The 23,021-nt window shown below is 41.1% G+C and overlaps 1 protein-coding gene across 3 annotated transcripts; it reads right to left on the minus strand.

Moving 5' to 3' along the window:
• Nucleotides 1-2,773: 2,773 nt before the first annotated feature.
• Nucleotides 2,774-19,308, minus strand: cd34 (CD34 molecule). Of its 3 annotated transcripts, none has more exons than XM_067526100.1 (5): nt 19,065-19,307; nt 8,961-9,023; nt 8,590-8,780; nt 6,261-6,389; nt 2,774-5,488 (listed from the first exon to the last, which is right to left on the minus strand). In XM_067526100.1, exons 1-5 carry the CDS (start codon nt 19,144-19,146, stop codon nt 5,297-5,299), a joined length of 657 nt encoding a protein of 218 aa, XP_067382201.1. In that variant the 5' UTR covers nt 19,147-19,307; the 3' UTR covers nt 2,774-5,296. The 3 variants fall into 3 exon arrangements, with proteins under 3 accessions (XP_067382201.1, XP_067382200.1, XP_067382202.1); XM_067526099.1 differs by having other exon boundaries at nt 6,261-6,392; XM_067526101.1 differs by lacking the exon at nt 8,961-9,023 and having other exon boundaries at nt 6,261-6,392; nt 19,065-19,308.
• Nucleotides 19,309-23,021: the final 3,713 nt, after the last annotated feature.

Below are 23,021 nucleotides of genomic sequence, written 5' to 3' on the forward strand. Positions count from 1 at the left end.
GATTCTTTGTTGAAATAAGCAATAAAAGGTACATTCACAAATGTTAAATGATTCATAACGGTTTATAACTGTCATAACTGTTTGACCCTCCTTGCAATAACAGATGTTATGGTTCAACTTCATCATGCAAGTCCATTTCTTTTGTGCATTTTTGTTGGGTGAGATTCGACTGTCCAGTGCAATTTATTCTGAAAACGTAGTTTTGCATCTTCCGCTGTAACTGTACAGATGTGCATTATTAGCATCCTCATGAGATTCAGATCGGAGCATGCAACCAGTTCCCCACTTATCTCAAATTAGAAAGGAATTAACATTGTGCTTCAGCACTGGCCCTCGTGTATTTATGCAATGTGAATGGGTTGGAAGACCCAAAATCCTTCTGTAAGCAATTTATCACATGACTCCTGAGAGACATGAAGTGAAGCAGACGTTGCTGTGACCTGTAGACTTACCGGCCACTTCATTAGGTACACCTGTACAATCTAATACAATCAAACACAGCTGCTTTGCCATGAACACTATGTTAACAAGGTTCTAATTTTACAAAGGTGATAATTCTAATGTGTGATTATTATTGAGGTCAGAGTTGGTCGAGGAGTCAGACTGATGTGCATTATGTTAAGTGGAGGTACTAATGATAATGTTGTTGTCAGTGTGGCTGTCAACCACCTCTGGAGTTCTCCTCAACGTCAGGCCTCTCAACGGTCCCCTGCATATTATCAGCCCCTCCTTACTGTCGGCAAATTGTAAATTATATATAAAATCAGAGATTTTCTCTGTGGTTGTAGCAAGTGGAGCGATCACATCAGAAGGTAACACATAGTGGGATCAGAAACCTCAGCATCTCAAGGACTCCACATGAAAGCTGTTGCTAAATATCTGCTGGATGTGTGTGTGTGTGTGTGTGTGTGTGTGTGTGTGTTGTATTCACAGCATGTTTTTGCTGCCCCCAAGTGGAAAGCAGCCGGTCATTACATGCCATCATTTCCACAGTAGGATGGGCCAGCTTCTAAAATGTACATTAATTTGGATGCTTATGATTTTAATTGTTTGTGAAAAGAAGGAAGTCAGTATTTCCCATAAGAATCAATTTATTTACAATTTATTACCCAAATTTATCTTGTTATTGTTAAGCCTCACACCTTGCTTGATGTTTGCGTGAGAGCATGAGATCATTCCTTATTGTGATTTCTACTAGAACAGATAACTCAGAGGGAGGAGAAACCAGATCTATTAGACAGTTTTAAGAGGTTTGCTGAAAAGAATTTATGGGCATATTTGCCTCGTCTTGTTACACGTTTCAACTTTCCATTGTTGGTAACCGAATGTCCTAATACCCTCCCGGCATCCAAGTATAACCTTTTCGTGAACTTGAAAGTTGATCAGCTTTTACTTTTCTTCATCGGCTGGATATACGCGTCCTGACCTGAGGGTCCTGCCCGGTGTCCTGAGTTCTCTCCTTTAATTTCCACCTTTTCATTCCACCCAGTATTATCTTAGCATCAGTGGGTTTGGAGGGGGCGTGTTTTGGCATAGAAAGAAAAAACATGACGTATTTGGCAGCTGTAACTACGCTGAGGGAGGATCCTCGCCACAATAAAAACAACCTGCTGAATTATTTTGTTCACAATCCCAGATTCCACAGCACATGTACACTATACTCTTGGCTGGATGGAGCATCGGTGGGGTGGAGAAACTTAGAGCTGGATCGGATGGAGAATGGGAGCAGATCAGGATAGAGCTGCAGGACCTAAACTGTGGAGAAGAAGATTTGGAGTGATATAATGCAGGGGCATGAGGGTCAATAAGTGAAAAATTTAAAGGGTCAGTTCACCAAAATTACAAATAAGACATTATTTCAAATGCATACATATATTAATCACAATTTATTCACTTACACTGTTGCCCATAAAGGTCGAATATAATATTTTTTTACCTCTTCTCATGAAATTATTGTGACAACGTGATTTATTATTGATAGTGAAGTGTATATCTTCTCAAAACCTTTTTGATCAATCTCTTCCAAACATATCACATTGAAAACTAAAACCCAATTAATTAATTGAGGTTTTGAATAAATTAACAACCAAAAATAATAAAACCGCAGCAAACAGATCAGTTTTGTTTTATCCGGAATAATCCACACAGCACTTCATGGGGATTTTTCTTTATTTGAGAATAGTTCCAATAAAAATGTTCACAACAACTTTCAATAGTCCAACATCTTACTATGAATAGAGAAAAAGATGTCACTAATATAATTTAATGCTTTGGGCAGCAGAAATTAAATTCATCATATGCATATTTCAAATTTCAAAACCTGGGGAATAAAAGTATTTATGTGAAGAGATTCTTTAAGGGTGGAATGAGAACATATGGATTTTTATTGTGTGTGTGTTTGAGTGTGTGTGTGTGTAAATTAAGTGAACTGACCTTTTAAGTCTGATAGAAGTGGAGCCTAGCGTACGAGTAAATGTGGTGCAGACAGTTAAAAGAGACGTGAACTCGATATTCTCACATGGGTGAAGTCTTTACTGTAGACACTGTATATAAAGTAAGAGGATCTTATAACTAAGGATTCCTCTCACAAAGACTCTCTCAAATAGACTGCAAATAACAGGCATGCATGAGTGTATTCACATGCTGTAATGTTCATGTCCACGTCCAAGTCCAGGGATTTACACTTTTTAAATTTGCACCATCCAGCAGTTGGCCAGACTCAGATTGTACATGGCCACAAATAACCTAATATATTTATGTCTGTGGTGTGTGCTTTTTTTTTTTGTGCTGACTTTACTGTCGTGGCATAATGTGACAACGGGACAGTTTCACTGTGGCCTTGAGGAAATATTTTCCTTTCGGGGTGTGGAAAGAGACACGACAGGATTGGGAATTCACATGGGGCTTGAGCTTGCAATGACAGAAGGGCGTGAATGGATGGGAAATAAACTGGCCACACCATGGCGTCACATACGGCGCATGGTGAAAGAACGTGAATTAAAAATATGTATGTGAACATGTTGAAAGATAGTGAGTGAGAATCTGGACCTGCGTCGAGCTTATGAACATGTTCTGTGCCTGTTTATTAAAGACAGCTGCAGGATGTTTTTGCTGCCCCACCCAAGCACTGAAAGACAAAATAGTGTGAGGTGATGTCAGAAATATTGCTCATGCAATCCAGCTGTGTGGCCTTGTGGTGTGCGTGGAATTTCAATTTCACGTGTATTAGAGCACAGACGTGCATGTGTGTATGCGCACACACTCTGCGGTTTAAAAAAAAAAAAAAACACTACTTTTTCCACTCACCGATAAATTTTCTTTATAATAAAATGAGCCTGAAAACACTACAAGTTATTTTTTAGTTTAGATTTTTTTTTCTAATTTAAACTACAGGGTGCTAGTAAAGTGGAAAAAAAATCACTTTGGAATGTTATTAAAATCAAATGTACTGAAAGGAGAAATCAACGCCGGATGTCTCATTTTTATGTCGGAATTAGTTTCATTATTCATTTCAATTGAATAGTTACAGAATACAGAACAGGCCACTAGATGGTTCTTTCTAAGAGTCATAGCACTTGAACATATTTCTCTATCTTATTATTGTAGATGTGCCACAAATTCTGTATTTTATTACAACATAAGCTATGAAATGAAACTCTTTGGCACAGAAAGAACATAGTAAGTGTGTGTACACAGAATATAAACAATACAATAAAAACTCACCCTGCTATACATACTGCTCCATATAGCATTGATAGTAAAAAGAGCTTATACAGTATATTGAAGAGAGAATAACAATAAAAACATGATGGACAAGAGTAAGAGGCTGTTGGGCAGTTTCGTGATTTTAGGCAGTGAACATGAAGCCACTGTAAACAGGGCTGTTCAAGGGCAGCTTCACCAATTTTCAACTTCCTTCCCATATTTATAGGTTGCAGAGTACAAGTATACGAATTGTATTACTCTTCCTTCTGCTTTTCCTAAAGAGAGCTAAAAGGAAACTGGGCCTTCTGTGTTGTGTTCCAGAAGAAGAGAATATTCAACATCCAAATTTCCCCAAATCACTAATAAATCTAAATCCAGTGCACTTGGTGTGTTAGAATTAGTGTGAACAACTGTTTAATATCATTGTTTAACCAATATTTGGCTTTGTAGCCGAGTTAAAGAACACCAATTCCCATGAGCCCTAGGTGCTCACAGGCTAGATGTTGAGATAAAACAGAAGCGGTGAGGATGTTATGTGGAGGAGTCATGGTTAACCACAAACTACAAGCATATGAGCAACCAGATGACAACATGTGAACTTGAACCCTCCTCCAGACGGAATCCCACGGAGGAGCTTCTCAGCTAGGCGGAGAAAAGTTTTAATGCATTAAAAGCAGAGTGGAGTTTAATCCTAAAACCCAATGAGTGAGACAGAAGAAGCTGTCGCAAAAAAAAAAAAAAATGTAAGTTTAATAAAAAGTTTAATACTTTTCATGCACATGTACAGTACTCTCCATATTAGTGATATTAACAGCAAAGAGTAAAACAGTGACATCATCATTTATCGTTGACTTATTTGAGAATCCTTTGCTGCTACCCCTTTTCGCAAACATGCGCACAGTAAGCAAGCCTGATGCATGTTTGGATACATACAGTCCATGCACAGTACAGATGCAAGTATATGTTAACTCGTAGGATTGGAAGCAAAACACACTCGCACACATTTACACGCCTGCACAATCAATCAGACAAGGTGAGCGCCCAATGTATAGCCCCTGAAAAAATGTGTAAACAGATTTCAAGGCACATTATGGCTTTACATGAAACCACACCTGTTTTATTTATGTGTATTTACTGTTTAAAACCTAATGAGGGATTGCTGGGTGTTGACGGCACATGACATTGACTCCAGAGGCTGCAGTCACCATTAGTGATTAGTAATACTAAAATACACTCCACCCAGAGCTGCTCAACTACCCCTTGTCTCCAGCTGATGTCAACAACCCAGGGACTGAGCCTTCGTCATCATTAACATCATTCGTCATCATCATGATCGTCATCATCAGACTAGTTTTCCTGGTGTTTGCTTTGCAAAGGAGGAGGCAGAGGGGCCCACGGCAAGAGGAGTGTAGGTGTAGGTCATTGTTCTAGTCCCTGAAGTCCACTTTGCTGTGTGGTTGGGCAGGAGAGGATGAAGAAAGGGAGGTGAGTTTGCATAGGCATGTGTGTGGGTGGGTGTGTGTGTGTGTGGGGGCGGGGGGGGGGGGGGGGGGGGGGGGTAGTCCTTATGCTGCATTTTTTCTGGACTTTTTCACAGCTCGGTGTCTGCAGTCTTGGCAGTGGAGTGGCCGTTGGTGGGAGGAGGGGGCTGGGTCTTGGGTGCTTCGGGGGACTCTCCATTTACGCTGGGTTTCTCCTGGGTTTCAGGAGGAGGGTTGAGGGGGGCCTCAGATTCAAGAGTGTTCCCTTGGTTCTCCTGTTCTGCTGGGAAGGCCTCCTCTGCCTGCAAGTGCGGCACAAATGAAAAGCACATCGTGGGAAGGCCATCGAGGACATTTCAACAAATGCTGGTTGAAATCCAAAATAATAATAATAATTGAGAAAAATGATTTGATTTAATGATCAAGTACACTTCTATCATGCACATGTACAGTACACAGCACATGTACACGTGGGCCCACTAGCCCCTCTATTACTTACACACACAAACACACACACCCTCTAATGTGGTTGCTATCATGTGATATTGTGAGTGGTAGAGAGAAACAGCTGTGTCTGGCTAGAAGATGAAGCAGAGAACTCTGCGGAGTGCAGGGCGTGGATCTTTGGATGAGGCACACACTCTCTTTCTCTGCCTGTTCTGTCTGATTGCTGGCCAGCAACATTCCCTAATTAAAACCCAGGCAACAACTGATGCCAAAGGAGGGAAAATCGTGATGTTTTGATTTCAGATGTAGTAAAACATGGATTTCCCTGTGAAATCCTATGCGCAGTGTTAGCACAGCAACAGTGTTTACGTTTGTGTGGTAAAATACAAGCCATATGTGAGGTTATTCAAAACTGTTTTTGATAAAACAAAGATATCAGGTGAAGAAATCAGAACCGTTGTAAATGTAATTACACTAAGCGTTATGCAGTGGAAACATCTGTGCACTGAAGTAATGAGCCAACAGGAACATACTGTATAAGCCAGAATATGAGTAAATGACTGAAGGTCCACAGTGACAACATGAAATACAATATATTCTTCACCGAGAATGTGAAAATGTGCTTACCAGCTTCACTCCCTTGGTGTCAGGCCTGTGTTGGCATTTACAGTAACCTACAATAAGTGCCAAAGCAACAAGCAGGCCGGAGACCAGTATGCCGACAAATACTGAGGGCGTAGATTTCGACTCACTCGACTGCTAAAAAAAAGAAACAAAGACATGAGATTTTGATCACAAAGACAGAATGTTGTCATGTTTGGGACTGCATAGCATTTAAAGACATCTTCGGTGCAATCCCCCCCCCCAAGACAGAAGTTCCAGCATTCCCTGCCACAAAGTGAGCCCTAAATGAGCAGGCACAGGTTGTGTCTAATTCCTAACAGAGCAACTAGCGTGGAAATTTAAACCTCTCCGGTTTCTCCAAAATGCAGCAGCCAAAAAAGAAACACGTCCCACCACTGTTCATATTTTGCAAGTACATTGCAAGGAAAACAATAGTGACTGTGGTAATTATAGCAAAAAAGTACATTAATTAAGAAATAATAAGGGTCAAAGGCCACTGCTGGTAAAGCTGGAGCTGATTTTAAGACTTTATGTGCTGACAGGTGGTTAACCCATAATAATACATCAGCATTTATTGGTTCATCATTTTTTTTTTTTTTATAAAACTATCTGTATTTACATTAACACCACATGGTGGTTTTGGCCACAGGTTGTGTTGAACGGATTTCATCGTTTTTTCTGTATATTTACACAGACTCATCACGACCTAGAATCAGCTCGTTCTGAATTCCTGAATTATCTTCGCTGACTATCAACACATGTAGGCCTTGCGTGGATAATGGAGACAAAATGGCAGTTGGATGAGAAACGTGCTTGTTGACCACACCCTCTTTTTCCTACCTTAACCCTGAACTATGATATCACCCCATTGCTCAACTTTAGAATTTGTGACTTGGGAACACTCTCCGTTCGCTTCAGTTTGATCCAGACAGTGTTCCCAGAAGACCCACTCTGAGCAAACCCCGAATCCTCGGTTATTTGGGAGTGGGCCCGCAGCTGCACTTGGCTGAAACATCCAAATCTTTTAAGGCAGAGAATAAAAAACTCAGGAAGGCTGAAGCTAAATGGCAATATCAGTTCTTGTGGAATGTCTTCTCCGTCCCTTCTGTCTCTGTCACTTGTGACTCCTGACACGTTGCTCTTTTAGGAATTCTACATTTTCTCATATCCAATTCTGCTCGACTTTACACAGTTTGAACACATTTTAACAACATTTCATAGTGAAATAATGTGTAAAGGAGAACTTATTTTGCCATATAACACACACTGCTTTTTAAAATGATTGATGACTTTAAAAAAAAGATAAAAGAGCATTTTTCCTATCATTCAAATGTGTTGATTGATACGGGATGTTTTTTAATGAAAGTCTTTCAAGTCATTCATGAAATCTTGCCTGCATTTTGAACTAATCATCCACTGGCTAAGGCTTCTGGCACCATAGTCCATGTTTGGTTTCAGGCTGAGTTTGACAGATGACTTCTGCAGATGGTCTTGGCTCTATAGATGTTACCGTAATGACCCAAATAGAGGCTAACTACAGTATGTGGACTGGGATCTGACCTCCTTCGTCGACTGCATGCACCTGTGCCGACAAACTGTACAATGAAGTGTGAATGTTGCTTTTGCTTTGACACATCACATGGGCAAAATAAGTATTTAATAGTATCTATAATCACGCTACTGTGTGTAGTAAGATAGCTCCAAACATTACACTCAACATACTAAGATCTAGCCACGCCCTTGCAATCTCGCCCTTTTGGAGTAGGAAACCAAGAGGAAACACTAGCGCTCCTCCTCATTTGTCTCCCACCAGGAAGATTTATAGCACTTGAGGAATGTCTGAGAAAAGATCTGCCTCTATCAGGGGCCATATTTCCAACTGTAGCTCTTTAAAGCACATTCATCTTCCTAAAATGGAGTAAGCCACTTCCTCTCAAGCCAATGTGCAAGGGGGTAGATAAAGGTCTCATCAAAAGGAATGTGTTATTAGAATGTAACCTGGCTCAGGCCTCTGCTTTTGGTTCAGCGTGGTTGTAAATTGTGCATGCTAAACTCTAAACTGTTGGTAATCATCTGCTGCCTGTGGTTGGCAGGGAGCAGGAGGTGGTTATTGATACAAGCTGAGTGACAAATGGTAAAAATGGCGGTAAGATGTGGCTTTGGTGGTAGTGGAGACAGGCAACTGTTTCTACCGAAGCCCTGACAGCATCGCTTTCTGCGATGTCCTGCTCACTTCACCCTAGCTTCTGGGGACCTCAGATCCAAGTCAGTCATTTAATTTAAAGTGGTGTTGTTCAGAAATAAAGAGGCTTCAGTACAGAAAGGCACTCACTTGACTGGAGTTTGTGGAAGAAGTTGTTTTGGAAGGGACGTTTTTCTGTGCTGTGTTGATGTGCTGATTTCTTTCAGAGTCCAATACAGGTGTTGTTGAGGTCGATTTTGGTGGTTGAGAAGCAGGTATTCGATCGGCAGCAGTACTGGCAGTAGCATTCGTAATCAGGTCAGTGGTGATGGTTGAAGTTGCTAAGAACACAACCCAAGGGCAATTCTATTATGCAAAGGCAAAGGCTGGATGTATAAATGAGCATTATTTATTTAGATAGTGAAATGTGTCACAACGTTGTCAAGAATTAGGAGAATCCAAAAGATTAAATAACAGTATTCTGGTGCTATATCCCATAAGTCGTTAATTAAGGCTCCTACCAGCACTGGAGGAGACAGTGTGATGAGGTGCAGATGTTGAAATATTCTGACACATCATCTCATCTGTAGGGAAGAGAGAACATGTGAGAAACTGAAAGAGCCGAGAGGAATAGAACCTTCTGATCCCCTATTGTTATTGTTATTACACGATTCCACTAACTAACTAACTTATTAGTCTGATTTCAATTTAAAGGCTAATGTTGATATGTTTTCAAACTATATAATACACCTGTGTACAATAGCTCCCATAATAGTGTGTCCCAGTATTTTTTAACCTTTTTGCATATTGGTAATTTGAGACGATTAACAAAATGCAGAATTAGCCATTTAGGCTCCTGTTTAGAATCCACTTGTGAATGTACAGATACATATTATGAAATGATTTACCAAAGAAAACCAAAGAAAGAAAGAAAACCTAAGAATGTGGAGATTGTGAGGCAGATTCTGGATGGAGCTATCAGGAGTCTCTTGTTCTCTGAGTGTTCAGATCTGACTGAATTATGACCCCATTGGGTACAAATTCTGATAAACTGTAGCATCTCTGCGTTTTCAAACGTAAATATGGAAAAAAATAAATTACGAAACTTCTTATGTAACGATCTATCTATCTAAAGGGCATCTTGACATAAAATTGTGGATGAGTTCACGGCAGAGGATCAATTTGAACATCTTATCCTGGTGAAACACACTCATGCTCAACCTGAAGGTGTCACACTTATTTTCCGTGTGTGTTCTCAGGGGCTCTAACTAATTAATCTTCACATATGGGCTCTCTGTCTGCAGTCTATGCAAATAAACAGCTCACTCAGAACACCGTGGCCATACTGTCATCCTTTGGGAGAGATCCTGTCTCTGGAATAATCTGGCATTTAAGCTGGTTGGTGCTTAAACCTTTCTGACACAGGAAGGTTAAAAAAAGTACGAACACATTTACCGAGCCCCAGTTTTTGAAGAAAAGGGATAAATGGTTTGCCTTCTTAGCCTGAGGTACAGTATCTTCCCAGATTAGTATAGGGCAGGTAAATATCAGGATATTGATTTTAATTTACAAACATCTGCAAGCCATCTCAATTCTTCTCTTAGGACTATTTCCTCTCGGCCTTCTCACGCCCACAGCCATGAAGATCAGGACAAACTAAGAATGACACTGCCAATCAAAAGGAGAGAGGTTTTTCCAGCACAAATCAGAGACTAGCATGAACTACAGCGCTGTAATCCAACTCATCCTGGACCATCATTTCTAAACACTCCCATCCGCATGGACGGAAACCAATAGAGTGTGTAAACAATTTAACGTCTAACCGAAACTATGCCGCAATCACACGGGAAATGTTTTGGTGAACCACTAGCATTATTTACTTAATTGCCAGATACATTTACACGAACGTGGTAGATTTCGTGTGTGTTTTCGTGTGTATTTAGTGTAAATGTGAATGACTCGGGAGTTTCTTTCAGGAACGATAGCAACACAAACAAAATGTAGCTCTGTATCTTTGTCTTCCCCCAGCTGGCAAGTGGTCAGCGTGATAGCATGTGTCGAGCCCTCTACCCAGGTTTTGCGACACACACACACACACACACACACACACACTTTCCCTCCTGCTGTGTGTGGCGTCAACTGGTTGAACATTGTCCAAAGGTGGTGACACACTGCATTTCAACTGCTGTGACTGGGCATAGATGCTGCTGTTTAACTGTGTTATTAGAGCCTTCAGCTAATTGCATTTGGCTCGACCCGCTTTGTTTTTAATAGTGTAATAATGTTTAGCCTCCACACCACTGGAGTTTACCAGAAACACTTTTGGCCCCACACTTATAAAAATTGCCTTGATAAAAGCAGCATTTATGGAACGTTCTGCATACATTGTACATGCCACAGTATAAAGCACATATACACAGATCCGCCACACCATTCATACCATCTGGTCGTTTTAATATGTTGATAATATAATTTTTTCAAATATTATGAAATATTAATGCTGATGTATAATTATGGGTTAACTACTTGTCAAAACTTAAAGTTGAAAAATTTGCTCCACCTTTTACCAACAGTGACGTTTGACCCTGTAATGTTGTACATGTACATAACTACCATAATCAGTATTGTTTCAAATACCTTGTTTTCTTAGTGAAGTACTTTTACTTTTGCACTAAAAAATGTAGTAAAATGTAGAAATTCTGCTCATCAGTAAAAGATTCAAATTTGTACTTGCAGTGGAGGCCAATAGTTTTACTTGTATTTGAGTACTGACTACTACACACAGTGTATCTGCTGTGTAGCCATGCTGACCCTTATCTTATTAGGACCACCAGTGGTAATCTTGTGGCTGTTCACTGTATTGTCATAGATACAGATGTACAGGTACATGGACAGACATGTACATGTACATACCAAAACACTCACTCTACTACTATGTATGAACTCCCATGCATTAGATTTTTACAGACAGTAGCAGGCCACCACTATGGAGACAGACTATCCAAACAGCTGTGTGAAAAATCTCACTGTGTTTCCAACCAGACCTCTCAGCATCCGCTCGACACAAACACTGGGAAACATACACAACGCTCCCACTCTACAAAAACACAACCCCGCTCTCTCTCCAGAGAGTATTTGATGGGCTAAGAGAGCACACGGACACGGCTGCAAACTATTTAACCTCTCGGTTCAAGTAAATCTTGGTCTGCACTACTCTCATTATTACTAGACTACATCAGGAGGATTTCCTGCCCTGGCTGTCCTCCTTGTAGCTCTCCGCCTGGGTGTTCTAGTCTTTGACGTGGTGTGTGGTGTGTGGTGTGTGGTGTGTGTAGACATGCCAGAGGTAAAGGAGTAAATGGTAGGCTAAAGTGGGAATACGATGCGAGTCCAGGATGGAGAATGTCATTTCAAATGCCTTATTTTTTTTTGCATGTGGTTGGACAAATTAACAGGTAGGACAAAGGTCAATATTTGACTGGCAAAAGACCGATGTAATTTGACAGACACTTAAGGTGCCTCACAGCATCGTGTCTGCTTACATAAGTGGCACACATAGCCAAAGGCAAGCTTTTACTTCTGTCTGTGGAGATTTACAGTCCCACAATAGTACTAGTACACATGCTGCTGGAAGATGTTGTATCTACAGAGTTGCTCACCGAAGTGCATGTTGTGCACCTCACGTTATACACTAAGGAGATGCATGCAGCTCCCGCAATTTTTACTGGAAGCATATTGTATATCGGCTTCATAAATAAAGCCGTTTTATTCGCTTGGAAGATTGTCAAAAATTTCACAACGTCAATGGATTAAATATCAAGAAATGGATTAGAAAAAGGTCATCATGTGCAAGGGACTGAAGATCATGGCTGACTACTTGAATTTCAGGATACAGAATGCAGTTGTGCACAGAGGAAATACATTCACCAACAAGGCTGAAATAGACAAGCACACACAGATGTAAGGATTCCTGACTTTAGCTCTGTGACAGGTGGTGAAGCTTATACGTCTAAAGTATTCAGACTACAGTATATAGTGGAACAAGAGGAGAGCATGGAGGAGATGTAATACTGTGGAGGGGGAGACACTTTACATGCTGAGATTGTTCCGAAGCTCTGATCGTACATTTGGTCCTGTGTCCTCCTTCCTCAGTTGGGAAAATGGAGAATGCAGAGTGCAGGTAAAATAGATACGTAACATTCAAAATGGTGATGATATGATAAAATTCTTAGGTGTAAGTTGTCTAGTTTGGACAGTTTTAGTTTCAGGTCCAGTCCCACAGCACCACAGACCAGTACTGCGTGTTTGCAGTGGTCAGAGATTACGAAAACAAAACTCCCACGCTATAAAACCCATATGGGAATAATGTGGAATGAACTAATGTTTTTCTCATTAATATAAACATGGATATTTTTATTTATGAAAAATAAACATTAGTTCATTCCAAAATATTACTGTATAATCCTAACTTGTAGGAGCTTGAGATGACTAGTTTTTATGTCAGAACGTTTTTATTCAAATTCACCCAACTTAATAAATTAGGTTTTTGAAGAAACAAAAAAAAACAAATTAGTAAACTTCCCAGCATTGTAATTATTTGAGTTTTACTGGACATCAGGTGTTTTTTTTTTTCTCTTTACAACAGTAAAAGAAGAAAAATAAACCATGTTGAAGGTTAGGATTGAATTCACTGTTTAACCCCAAGAACTTAACAAACTTTGCAGCCTCAGTGTGATTTTACTAAATGGCAAAATGGATCCAACAGCTGCAGTCATGTCTATAGTATGGAATGTGAAAGCAAAGAAAATCTGCTGATTCTGAGAAAAGCCAGCTAATGTAAACTGTTCCAACCAGTTCCATGTTAATACAATCTAACCTGAGTCCAACCTGACACAAGAAACAAATGTGTAACAGTTTAGAAAGAATTGGGAAGATGGTGGTAAAAAGACAACAACATAACAACAAGAAAACATCCTCCCAGAAGTGACGTACGGTGGAAGGTGCATCGTGGTTTGGAGCTGCCACTTGACCCAGTTTCTACAGTTTAAAGATACGTCATGAATCCAGTGTAGACTTTTCTTAGTAAGTTTTTACCTACTGTACCTTAGGTAGGAAGACATTGCTGAATGGGGCCCGGTGAGCCTCATTTAGCTACAACAACAGCATCAGCAGCATTCTGCAGGAGCAGATTGTTCCTTATCGCCCTCCTTCATGCTTCAACTGCAAGAAGCTTAAGCCTGTTTGAGTCTCTGTGCACACTTCAGCTCTTTTAATTGTGCTATCGGGTCTTGGTCCCTTTCCCCATACATCCTTCTTCCACAGTTTGTCTGTGAAGTCTAGCTGCCAGTGCGATTGCTATCGGTTACCCTTCCTGCTTTTCCAGTGCTCAGATTTAGTGCAGGGAAGACGAAGAAAATTGCAACAGAAACAAACATTGTCACACTGGATTAAGTGGGTGCAGTCAGAGAGTTTCCGTAGGAAAATGCTCTCTTTTACTCGTGGAGTTTGAGGATGAGGTCTGCTTCCTCTCCAGGGAGACTGATGAGGAGGGGGAAGAGCGGTGCAGCTGCAGTAAGTCTCCCCAGGGAGCTCCTTCCTGCCCTGCATATGTGCCGTACTGTCAAAGAACGGTCAGATCTGTAACACCCTTCATGCTGCTTAAGCTCCAAATCTTGGGACATGCATTCTACATCCACCTAGACCACTGAGACCCTGTGCCACACCCAACTCAACACCCAACTGTGTTCTGCTCACAGATGTTCACAGAAGACCCTGAAGTCAACTCTCACTCAAGCATAAGTTCATCTTTAGGTAGTCAAGCAATTTTCAGGCCTGCAGATCTTTCAACTCAATTCAGAGACAAAGAAAATTATCATCATCATTTTACTCTTGTTCAAAAAATTATCTACTAGTCATTTCAGATTAGGAAATACAATACAATACCAATCCCTGCAATACTAATACTATCTTCTAGTGTTACCATAAATATCGTCCAGCTTCTGGGACACACACTACTGCTGTGAACGTATTTGCTATGTCAGTGACAGTCTTAAAAAAAATTACATCTCATGAAAACAAAGCTCACATCCCAAAACATGAGAACTATTTTTGTTTTCGAGTGGTGGCTAATAAGGACTTTTCCTGTCCTGCCCACACCCCTTTCAAACTGAATACAGGGATTACAACAGGTTGGAATGTTGTCCATGCACATCTTATGACAGGATGTGGCAATCACAGCATATGACATCCAGTGACCTGATGGGATGGCTGGGTGCTGCAGATAATACACACAAACACATTGATCTTCTCAGCACTGGAACGCAGACACACACAGGAGTGGAATCCACACTAACTGTTATCACTGGGGCATAGTGCAGGAAGCCGCTTGTCAAAATGTTAATCAGAAATGATACCGATGCTTTTGTACATGTGTTCTGTTCACGTACCCTGTGGTAGAGATATTTTTAAAATCCATGGGAGAGAAAAAACAATGACTTTGATTTCATAGCAGCTACTAACTCTTGTTTTTATTCCACTCCTAATTCACTCATTAAAATAGTTCCAGTGAAACTTAAAACCGTGTTTCCAAAACACTCCATCCATTTTGTTAGCAGATCAGAAACTAGAAACCCCAGCTGCTGTTAGAGGCCGTTAGCAGCTTTCTGCTTTCCCCTCTTTCTGTGTCACTGGGCTGCAACAGCAGGTGTCCACTAGCTCCAGCTGCACTGTGGGGAGAGGTTATAAAAAGTTAGCAAAACTTATAGCCTTAAAGAATCTGAATCAACATTAGGTTAAGCAGGGAAAGACTGACATTGCAATTGCCTCGCGGATGAGCTTTTACTCTGCACAAAATCCCATCCACTGTTTCTAGGTGTATAGACATGCAAGACCTTCACAAACACCGAAAGGGCACAGTCTTTTGTTTTCAATTAGGACGTATAAAGCCCGGTCTCGACGACATGGCTTTAACAGAGCATTAATTAACAGCAATTATTCTAGCAGTCAAAAGGCCTCAGCCAAGACTCATTAAGTGCTGTTATTCCCCAGGGTTAACAATATATCCCTCCATAAAGGCAGCCCTGCCTCGTTATCTGACAGACCCACTCATTAAGTGCCAATCGCTCCCACTGCTGTTTGGCATGACATCACACAACAACCTTGGATCAATCGGTGCAGCCAAGATCACGGAGCTCTTGCTGGGGTTTTAGGCTTGAGCCAGCGTAATAAACTGGCCAAGCGAGCCTGACACAAGGAGCGGAGCGCCGTGGCTCCGAGCTCTGGTTTTCAGAATTCACGCTGTAATCTTAAGGGCTGCTCATTAGCTGAGCCCATAGGGGGGTGATTTCGATCTGAATGGTGATATCTGGAGATTCTCGCGCCTCAGTGTTGCTTGTGCCACCAGATTTTCTGGGCTGAAAACGAAGTAGGAACAGGATGAGATGTGTGGTTTTTTCCGTGCTGGTAAAGCCTAACAGCTGTAAAATTGCAGCAGGGTGCCAGGGGGGGAACAAGGAACAATAAGCTCACCAGAACAGTAATTGGGAAAGGAAGATTTGAATGCAAGCACAGTGTCTGCTTTTCATTAAAATTGTTTCACTAGGTAAATATTGTTGCTAGACAATCTAATGCTCCAAGTCAACTCCTATTCCTGGACGATCACTCAGTTAGTGATGACAGGGGTCTTTTTTTTTAATATGTTTTCTTTGGAAATGATTCACATTTCTAAAAATCAGAAATAGAAAAAAAAATTCCAAAATGCCCTTTCCCTTGTTATGGTTCGGGCCATCATGCTGATGGGGGCAACAGATGAGGAAGCAGAACAAACGGCGATGACCTGTGGTGTCTTTAGAACATGTGAATGTCAAAGGAGGTGACTCCAACATGTAGAACTCACTGAAGCAAAGTGGCACTTTGACAAAACCGTCGACTCCAGGTTTTAATTAACTTTGGGGCCAAGTGGACACACACCCTGGCCTGACATAAGGCTACTATCTGCCAATGCTTATATAAAAAAGACCCACACCCTCCAGCAGATGACGTGAATCGAACTTCGCCATCAGAGCTTGGGACCGAAAGAATGCTCAATAGCTGCAAGCCACCAGAACAGTGGCAATATTCAGCGTATGTTTATGCTGGCGGGGTGCAGCTGCTGTCTGTTCCAGTTCATCTCTGTGCTGCTGATGCATTTTCTATATGAAGCTGTGTCTTAAGGGTTTAATCTACTGGAGACATTTTTCACATTTCTGCAACAGAAATCATGACAGTGAGTTGTTTCAGTAAAGGCCATGTTATACAATAGAGATATAGGCTGAGCATTGATGGATTTTGCGCTGGCATCTGGAATGTCCCAACCACGAGCAGATATTTTGGTAGAATGTGGTATTTTCACATCCATTGTCACAGCTCATTCTGCTCTGCCTGAGGCCCTGACTTCCAAACAGAAACAGTCATTGTAGATGACAAACCGAAAATGAGCGAAGTTATGTGTTTTTCCCCCCTTCTCCAGCCCAAATTTAAAGCTTGGGTTTTCCCCTAAAATCTGGAGTGAGAGACAAGCTTACAACTTACTTCAAGAGGAGCTGAATGACATCATCCAACACTGCAGTTCAGCGCTACATAGTTGCACAATTGCATAACTGCTGAATGGCAGCCATGGGAAGTTGGAGCATAAAAGCAACCTGCGTTTGCTGGAGATTTGGGGTAACTGCCCTGCTTACATATGATGAGGATGTTTGCTCTGATAAACACAGTCAAAGCCTTTCATCATGCCTCTCTCTCATCCTCTTGCTGTTGTTTGTCTGAATCTGGGTTCAATCTACAAATGTAAACAAAGATGTCTGTGCCTGTCTGTGTTATTATCGGATATGTTGATGTTGTGAAAGCAGAGTCATTACCTCTTTTTAGTGACTTTGTTTGTAGCCTACAATTTGCATTAAAACAGTCCAACATAGTTTTACCAGCTAATGTAGTGATGATACATTTGCCCATTTTAGACTTTGACTGCAATATTATGCCTGTTACTAGATGAAAAGGTAAAACCAAGGCCTTTGTGGTTACCATGGTTTCCAGAGAGAGAGAGAGAGAGAGAGAGAGAGAGAGAGAGAAAACGTAATAGTCCAATTTTTCCAATCTTTCTATATACATAACCCAGAGTATGTTTTTCAGACACGCCTGGTATCAGTTTTCTCCCCTATTTAAGTATTTGGAGCTAATGACACTACATCTAATGTGACACTGACAACAGATCCATGCTGAGAACAAGAAACAACAAGGCAGGAGTTGTGCAGCGTGGTGCCTCTGCGTTCAGCAGGACAGAGTCACTTGACAAAGAGTCTTCTTTATCTACACCAAGACGACCATAATGAAATAATAAAAAATTATATCAGCGAGCTAAACTTCTGACCCACACACTGCTGCAACACAGTCCTATATGAAAAGAGGCAGATTGTCTCGTGACAGTTGGCTGGTGAAGGAAATGTAAAAGAATACCAAGAAAGTACGCAGATGATCAATGCAGAAAAAAAACCTTTACATACCGAGCATGATGTGACCATGCTACTGCAATTTAACACTGCAACTCTGGCTGCACACAAGAGTGAACAATGTATCAGGGCTGTGTGATCGGGGGGCTGCTGCTAGATGATGTATAGAATTGAAAGTGGCCAACCAGGCTCAGGACAACACCCTGATATCCTACAAGCAGGAACATTAACACAATGGGAGCGGCGGCGGTTACTTTTAGGCAAATTCGTTATTATCTATACAGAGATAATAATAGCAGAGTAGCCCTTGTTCATGCTACAACAGTAATAAACAAAATATAAATGAAGGCTAAGTTGTGTTTTAAATGTTGTTGCTGCCTAATGTAGTCAGATTTTCTTGTAAATCTAATTACCATCTGTTAAGGTGCTGATGCGGACAGAATGTGGGGGGATTTTTTTTTTTATTGTGTTCCACCATATCAGGATCTTTTTTCCCTTTTAAAGTAAACTCTTAGTTATGTCCTCACTATGAAATACTCCTCCTAGTTTTCCCAAGGTCACTCTAAACATTAGCCTCCCATGTTCCCAGAGAGGGATTCTAACATCTCTGAAGAAGTCTTCATATTAGTCCCACTTCACAACAATGAGGGAGCAACACCATCCAAGGCATATATCACCTAGCACACACACAGACAGACACAGACACACACACACAGAGAGACACTCAGACACACACACACACTTGAGATTTTTATTTAGTTTACCGCTTTGTTGTGCATGTGCTTTCAATCGTTTTGCACACGTTAAAACTCACACCAGCTCCACCCCTGATGCACTGCAGGATGTAAAGCATAATAATTCTCAATGGGAACTTTCCGCTCCCTTTGTATCTGCAGCTGCCCCACAGGTAACCAATGCCTCTTTGCATCTGTGTGCAACCTGATAAGCCTCCCAGCTAGTGCGTAAGTTCCTGCTAATGTACAAAGGCAATATTGCATGGTGCAAGACTTTTGGAGGGAAAAACAAAACAACAAAATGTTAAAGTCTACTTGCAAACTAAAATTACAACTAACACTTTCTAAAACCAAAGGAATCAAAGTTGCAAAATATGATACTCTAATCAGTAGTTATGAGAGTACTCACTGCTGAGGAATAGTGTGCAGAGCACCAGACCTCCAGCCATCCTTCCCCAGAGCCCATTCATTCTCCACATGGATGCAGCCATCCTGTCGGGTCAGACTCAGCGAAGCCGGCGGGACTGTTTGTGTGAAAGCAAAAATGTGTGATAAGTAAAAGTGAGTAAGTGAGGGTGGGGTGGGGAGGGTAGTTGAAGGTTTCCTGTGAGGTCTGAGTGAGCGGGACAGACAAGCAAGACAAAGCCTGACTTGTGATCAGTTGCTCTTTATATGGCCCCACTCCTTCAGCCTCTCGCTCTGCGCTCTGCTCTTTCCACACCCCTTTTCTAACTCCCTGCAGTTAACCCGTTTCCCCCACAGCAACATCCCCAGCTTCCTCCTTTGCCCCTGTGTGTGTGTTCATGTAAAGCACACACAGAAATGAGATAATTACAGGGCTGAGGGTGAAACCTGGAATCATGTTGGACTTTAGCTTGAAAACAATTGTCCATCTTTCATTGAGCTTTGTAATTTACATCTCGGTGGCATAACTGCTCTTGCAGTGTGGCAGCTGTGCTTTTTGGAAAGTTCCAGGTGACACTCCAATAGAGATGGTGAATTGTTTCCATTGGTATGTCAGGGGGAAAAAAAGTACACTGGCTCCCTTTGTGAGCAGAAGCTAGTTATCGGCATGTAACATGCTAGAAAAGACTTGTGGAAAAGTATTATGGAGAATGAGTGGGTCCTAGTTGTCTTTCCTGAAAGAGGTGCCTGGTAAACAGGAAGCACTCCTCCTGACTCTAAAAGGTAAATCACAACACATGGTGTCACTCACACAGCTTGGCTGGAGTTTTGTGTGACTCTGAACAGATGACTAACAGCCTATAGTGAGTCTTTACTGAACCACTTACTTCCATATGCTGTACATGCCTTTTTCAAATGCTATAACAATAGCACACACACACACACACACACACACACACACACACACTGGCATCACAGACAAAACACACACGGTATGTTGTAATCACCACATCAGCAGAAAGTGACAAACTATTGCACTAATGTGTGGTGTGCTGAAGGAGTGGGACGGCTGGGTGTTCACCATTCATGTTCTCACAGAGATGTGCTGTTCCAGAGATCAAGGGAGGCCACATCTGGAAGCACTGCAGTCCCACCGCTGAGTTGTGGAGGACTGTCTGGAGACTTGCTTGTCAAACAATGCAACCAAATGAGGCTGAATCGAGCCAAGGTTAGACTGGTGTCTGGGAACGGCTGCTCCTGCTGGCCATGTTGTGTGGTTCAGACCAGATATGTTTATCGATTTAAAGGCTGGTTTCCCATTTTTTAAGTCTGTTTTAAAACAACACTGAACACTGAAATATGTTTTACCTAATGCAATGATTCCTCCCAATTATACAGAGCTTTCAGAAACCCCTCCAAAAAACTTTTGGAGCGGTTTCCAATGTTTCCAATGTGAGCGATGGCGGCCAGAAGCTACAGTTCTCCTCTTGTGCAAAAACTAATTACAAAGTTTATCCAAAGACATTTAAAAGGCGTTGACCTTCCAAATTAGTCATATTAACTGAATATTATTCAGTTATTATTATATTATTAAGTTGCTCTGTTTTTAATAAAATTATTTTTTTGTGTGTGTGTTTTATTAAACTAAACTAAACTAAAAAGACTTTAGAACATAAGCACTCAATATAATTGACACGGCTTAAGCTTAATATCAGCTGTAGATACACATTATATAACTTTTTACACAGAACAAGGACCGAAAGTTGGTCCCCCATCACTGTTCAATAATAGGCTTTAGGAAAAAAATGATGGAAGAGGAAAGATGATCAACTTGAATTACAGCACAAAAACTCTTTCTGTGTTAATATGGGAATATGACTGTTTAAGTCTTTAAGGGATCAAATTAAAAGTAAAAAAAAATTAAGAAACTATAATTTTAAGATCTGCAATAACTATTTGGAAATAAATTACATTTTTGGAGAACTATTAGACATTATTCATTTAAACCCTTACACTTAGATGTAGTTCAAAATATCCTTTACACCATCTCTGACAAAACAAACGTGAAGAAAACAGATGTAATAATATTTAAACTGCGTCTCGCTGCCAATCTCTAGTAAGTTACCCTATTAGAAAATCATTACAAAGGCATGTGACAAATAAATCTTGAACTGCGCCTGATTAAAAATAAAGCTTTATTCAACTTTATTCAACACATGACGGAACAGAAACATAATTTAAAGTAATAGGCCAGTAAACCATACAGAATAATACAAAAACATGTGGATCTATTCACTATTTTTTCAAGTAGTCCAGAAACCAGATTGACAACCGTTGGGTTTTAAGATGACACATGAGATGATTTATTTGAGGAAGATTAATCACTGTGTAGCACATTTTTAAATGTGCAGCATGTGCGTTTGCAGCTGAAAAATCTTTATTAGTTAAGCCTGCCAGTAGGTAAACCTAAGGGATTTGACTTCTTCTCCCTTTCTTCTTTCCTGTCCATCTTCTTTTAGTTCCACCCCTTATCTTATCCTTTGACTTATTTTGTTAAAGATGCACAAAGAATCTCTGGGCAGGAGACGGGGGCCTTGCCAGGACATCACGAGGATCAGCACATGGCAGCAGAGAACCTGCCCCTCAGGGCCCTGTTTGGGCTTTTTAAGAGGAGACTCTGGTGTTTGGGGAGTCTTAGACCAGGCTGAAGGAAGCCAAAATAGCAGCATGACTGACATGTGATTAAACAGACATAAGTATGTGGATAATATTGGTCACATTAAAAGCTGCAGAATTGCTACAATGCGTGGATGTGAGAACACTGGCAGATCTGACGATGTCCCCATCTCCAGTAAAAGTCCTGTTGGTGACCTTTTTTCCCATCGTCTGTCTTTCTGCCCACAGTGTTACAGTGCCTTTCTTCGTTTAGGTCTGTGGCGTGTCATGGCTTACCTGGAAAACCGGAAATTAAGTAATAATAAAACATCTCTCTGGTTCTGGGATAAAAAAGTCATCCACATAGTGTTTTTCAGCTTGAAGCAGACAAATATTTAAAAATTAGGAATATTAGAAATTTTAATTGCATTTATATGCTCATAAAGTAGTGAGCCCAGGTTGAAATTCTAGGAGTTGGCCTTAAAAATAAAAATATCAACAAGCCTTCCACAAGTTGAGAGGTTTTCCTGCTTTCCAGTTTGCTGTAGAGGCTGAGGGGTTGGGTTACGGATGGATGGATGATTGACTCTGTTGGAGAAGTTTCCCAGGTTTGGAAACGAGTGTTGACTTGACCAACAGAATAAAGGATACAAAAAAAATCCTCGCTGTCTGTGGGATGACACTGCGCTCCACTTCAGAGGTGCCTGTCCTGCTCTGTCATCCTGTTGACCTCCCACTTTGTCACCACTCCTGCATCACAATTCCTCTTCCGTTTCCTACTATTCTCCTTGTCATGAGTCCACCCTGTCCAGAAATGTGCAGACAGACCCAGTGATGACCCCCAATGTATATTCACCTTTGACCCTCTCTGGCGTGTGTTCTCTCAATGCCATGAGGGTCACATGAGATTGTGTGACACGGGGCAGACCTGGTCCAAGTGTTTCCATGTCATAATAGCAGGGCAGCACTGGAGTCCAGTCTCCCGCCAAGGGAGCTGTGTGGAAAGAAAAACACAGAAAGATACAGAGGAGGCAACAGCAACCGCCAGCTGACACAAAACTCTAGAGAACTGATCAATGTGGAGAGCAGATCCCACTCTCAGGTTTAGGGATAGTTTAAATTAAATATATAGTACGCCATGTTTAGAGAGGACATCTAATGGTTCCGGGATCAGTTAGAGCATTGCAGGCCAGTTAAGAATTCGATCGCACTTCACCCCCAGAACCCAAAAAGTAGAAAACACAACCCAGAAAGAAGAAAAGCTGCAGTTTCAGGAAATGATGTCATAACACTGACATTATCTTGA

This window comes from Channa argus, chromosome 13, assembly GCF_033026475.1.
Source record: "Channa argus isolate prfri chromosome 13, Channa argus male v1.0, whole genome shotgun sequence".
In the NCBI taxonomy this organism is placed as follows: Eukaryota; Metazoa; Chordata; class Actinopteri; order Anabantiformes; family Channidae; genus Channa; species Channa argus.

Excerpts from the sequence above, each read along its gene's own strand:
- cd34 (XM_067526099.1), bottom strand. The coding sequence starts at position 19,146 with ATGGCTGCATCCATGTGGAGAATGAATGGGCTCTGGGGAAGGATGGCT. Across the intron at positions 8,781-8,960 it reads CACTGTCTCCTCCAGTGCTG|CAACTTCAACCATCACCACT; the intron begins GTAGGAGCCTTA and ends TTGTGTTCTTAG. Across the intron at positions 6,393-8,589 it reads CTTCCACAAACTCCAGTCAA|CAGTCGAGTGAGTCGAAATC; the intron begins GTGAGTGCCTTT and ends TCTTTTTTTTAG.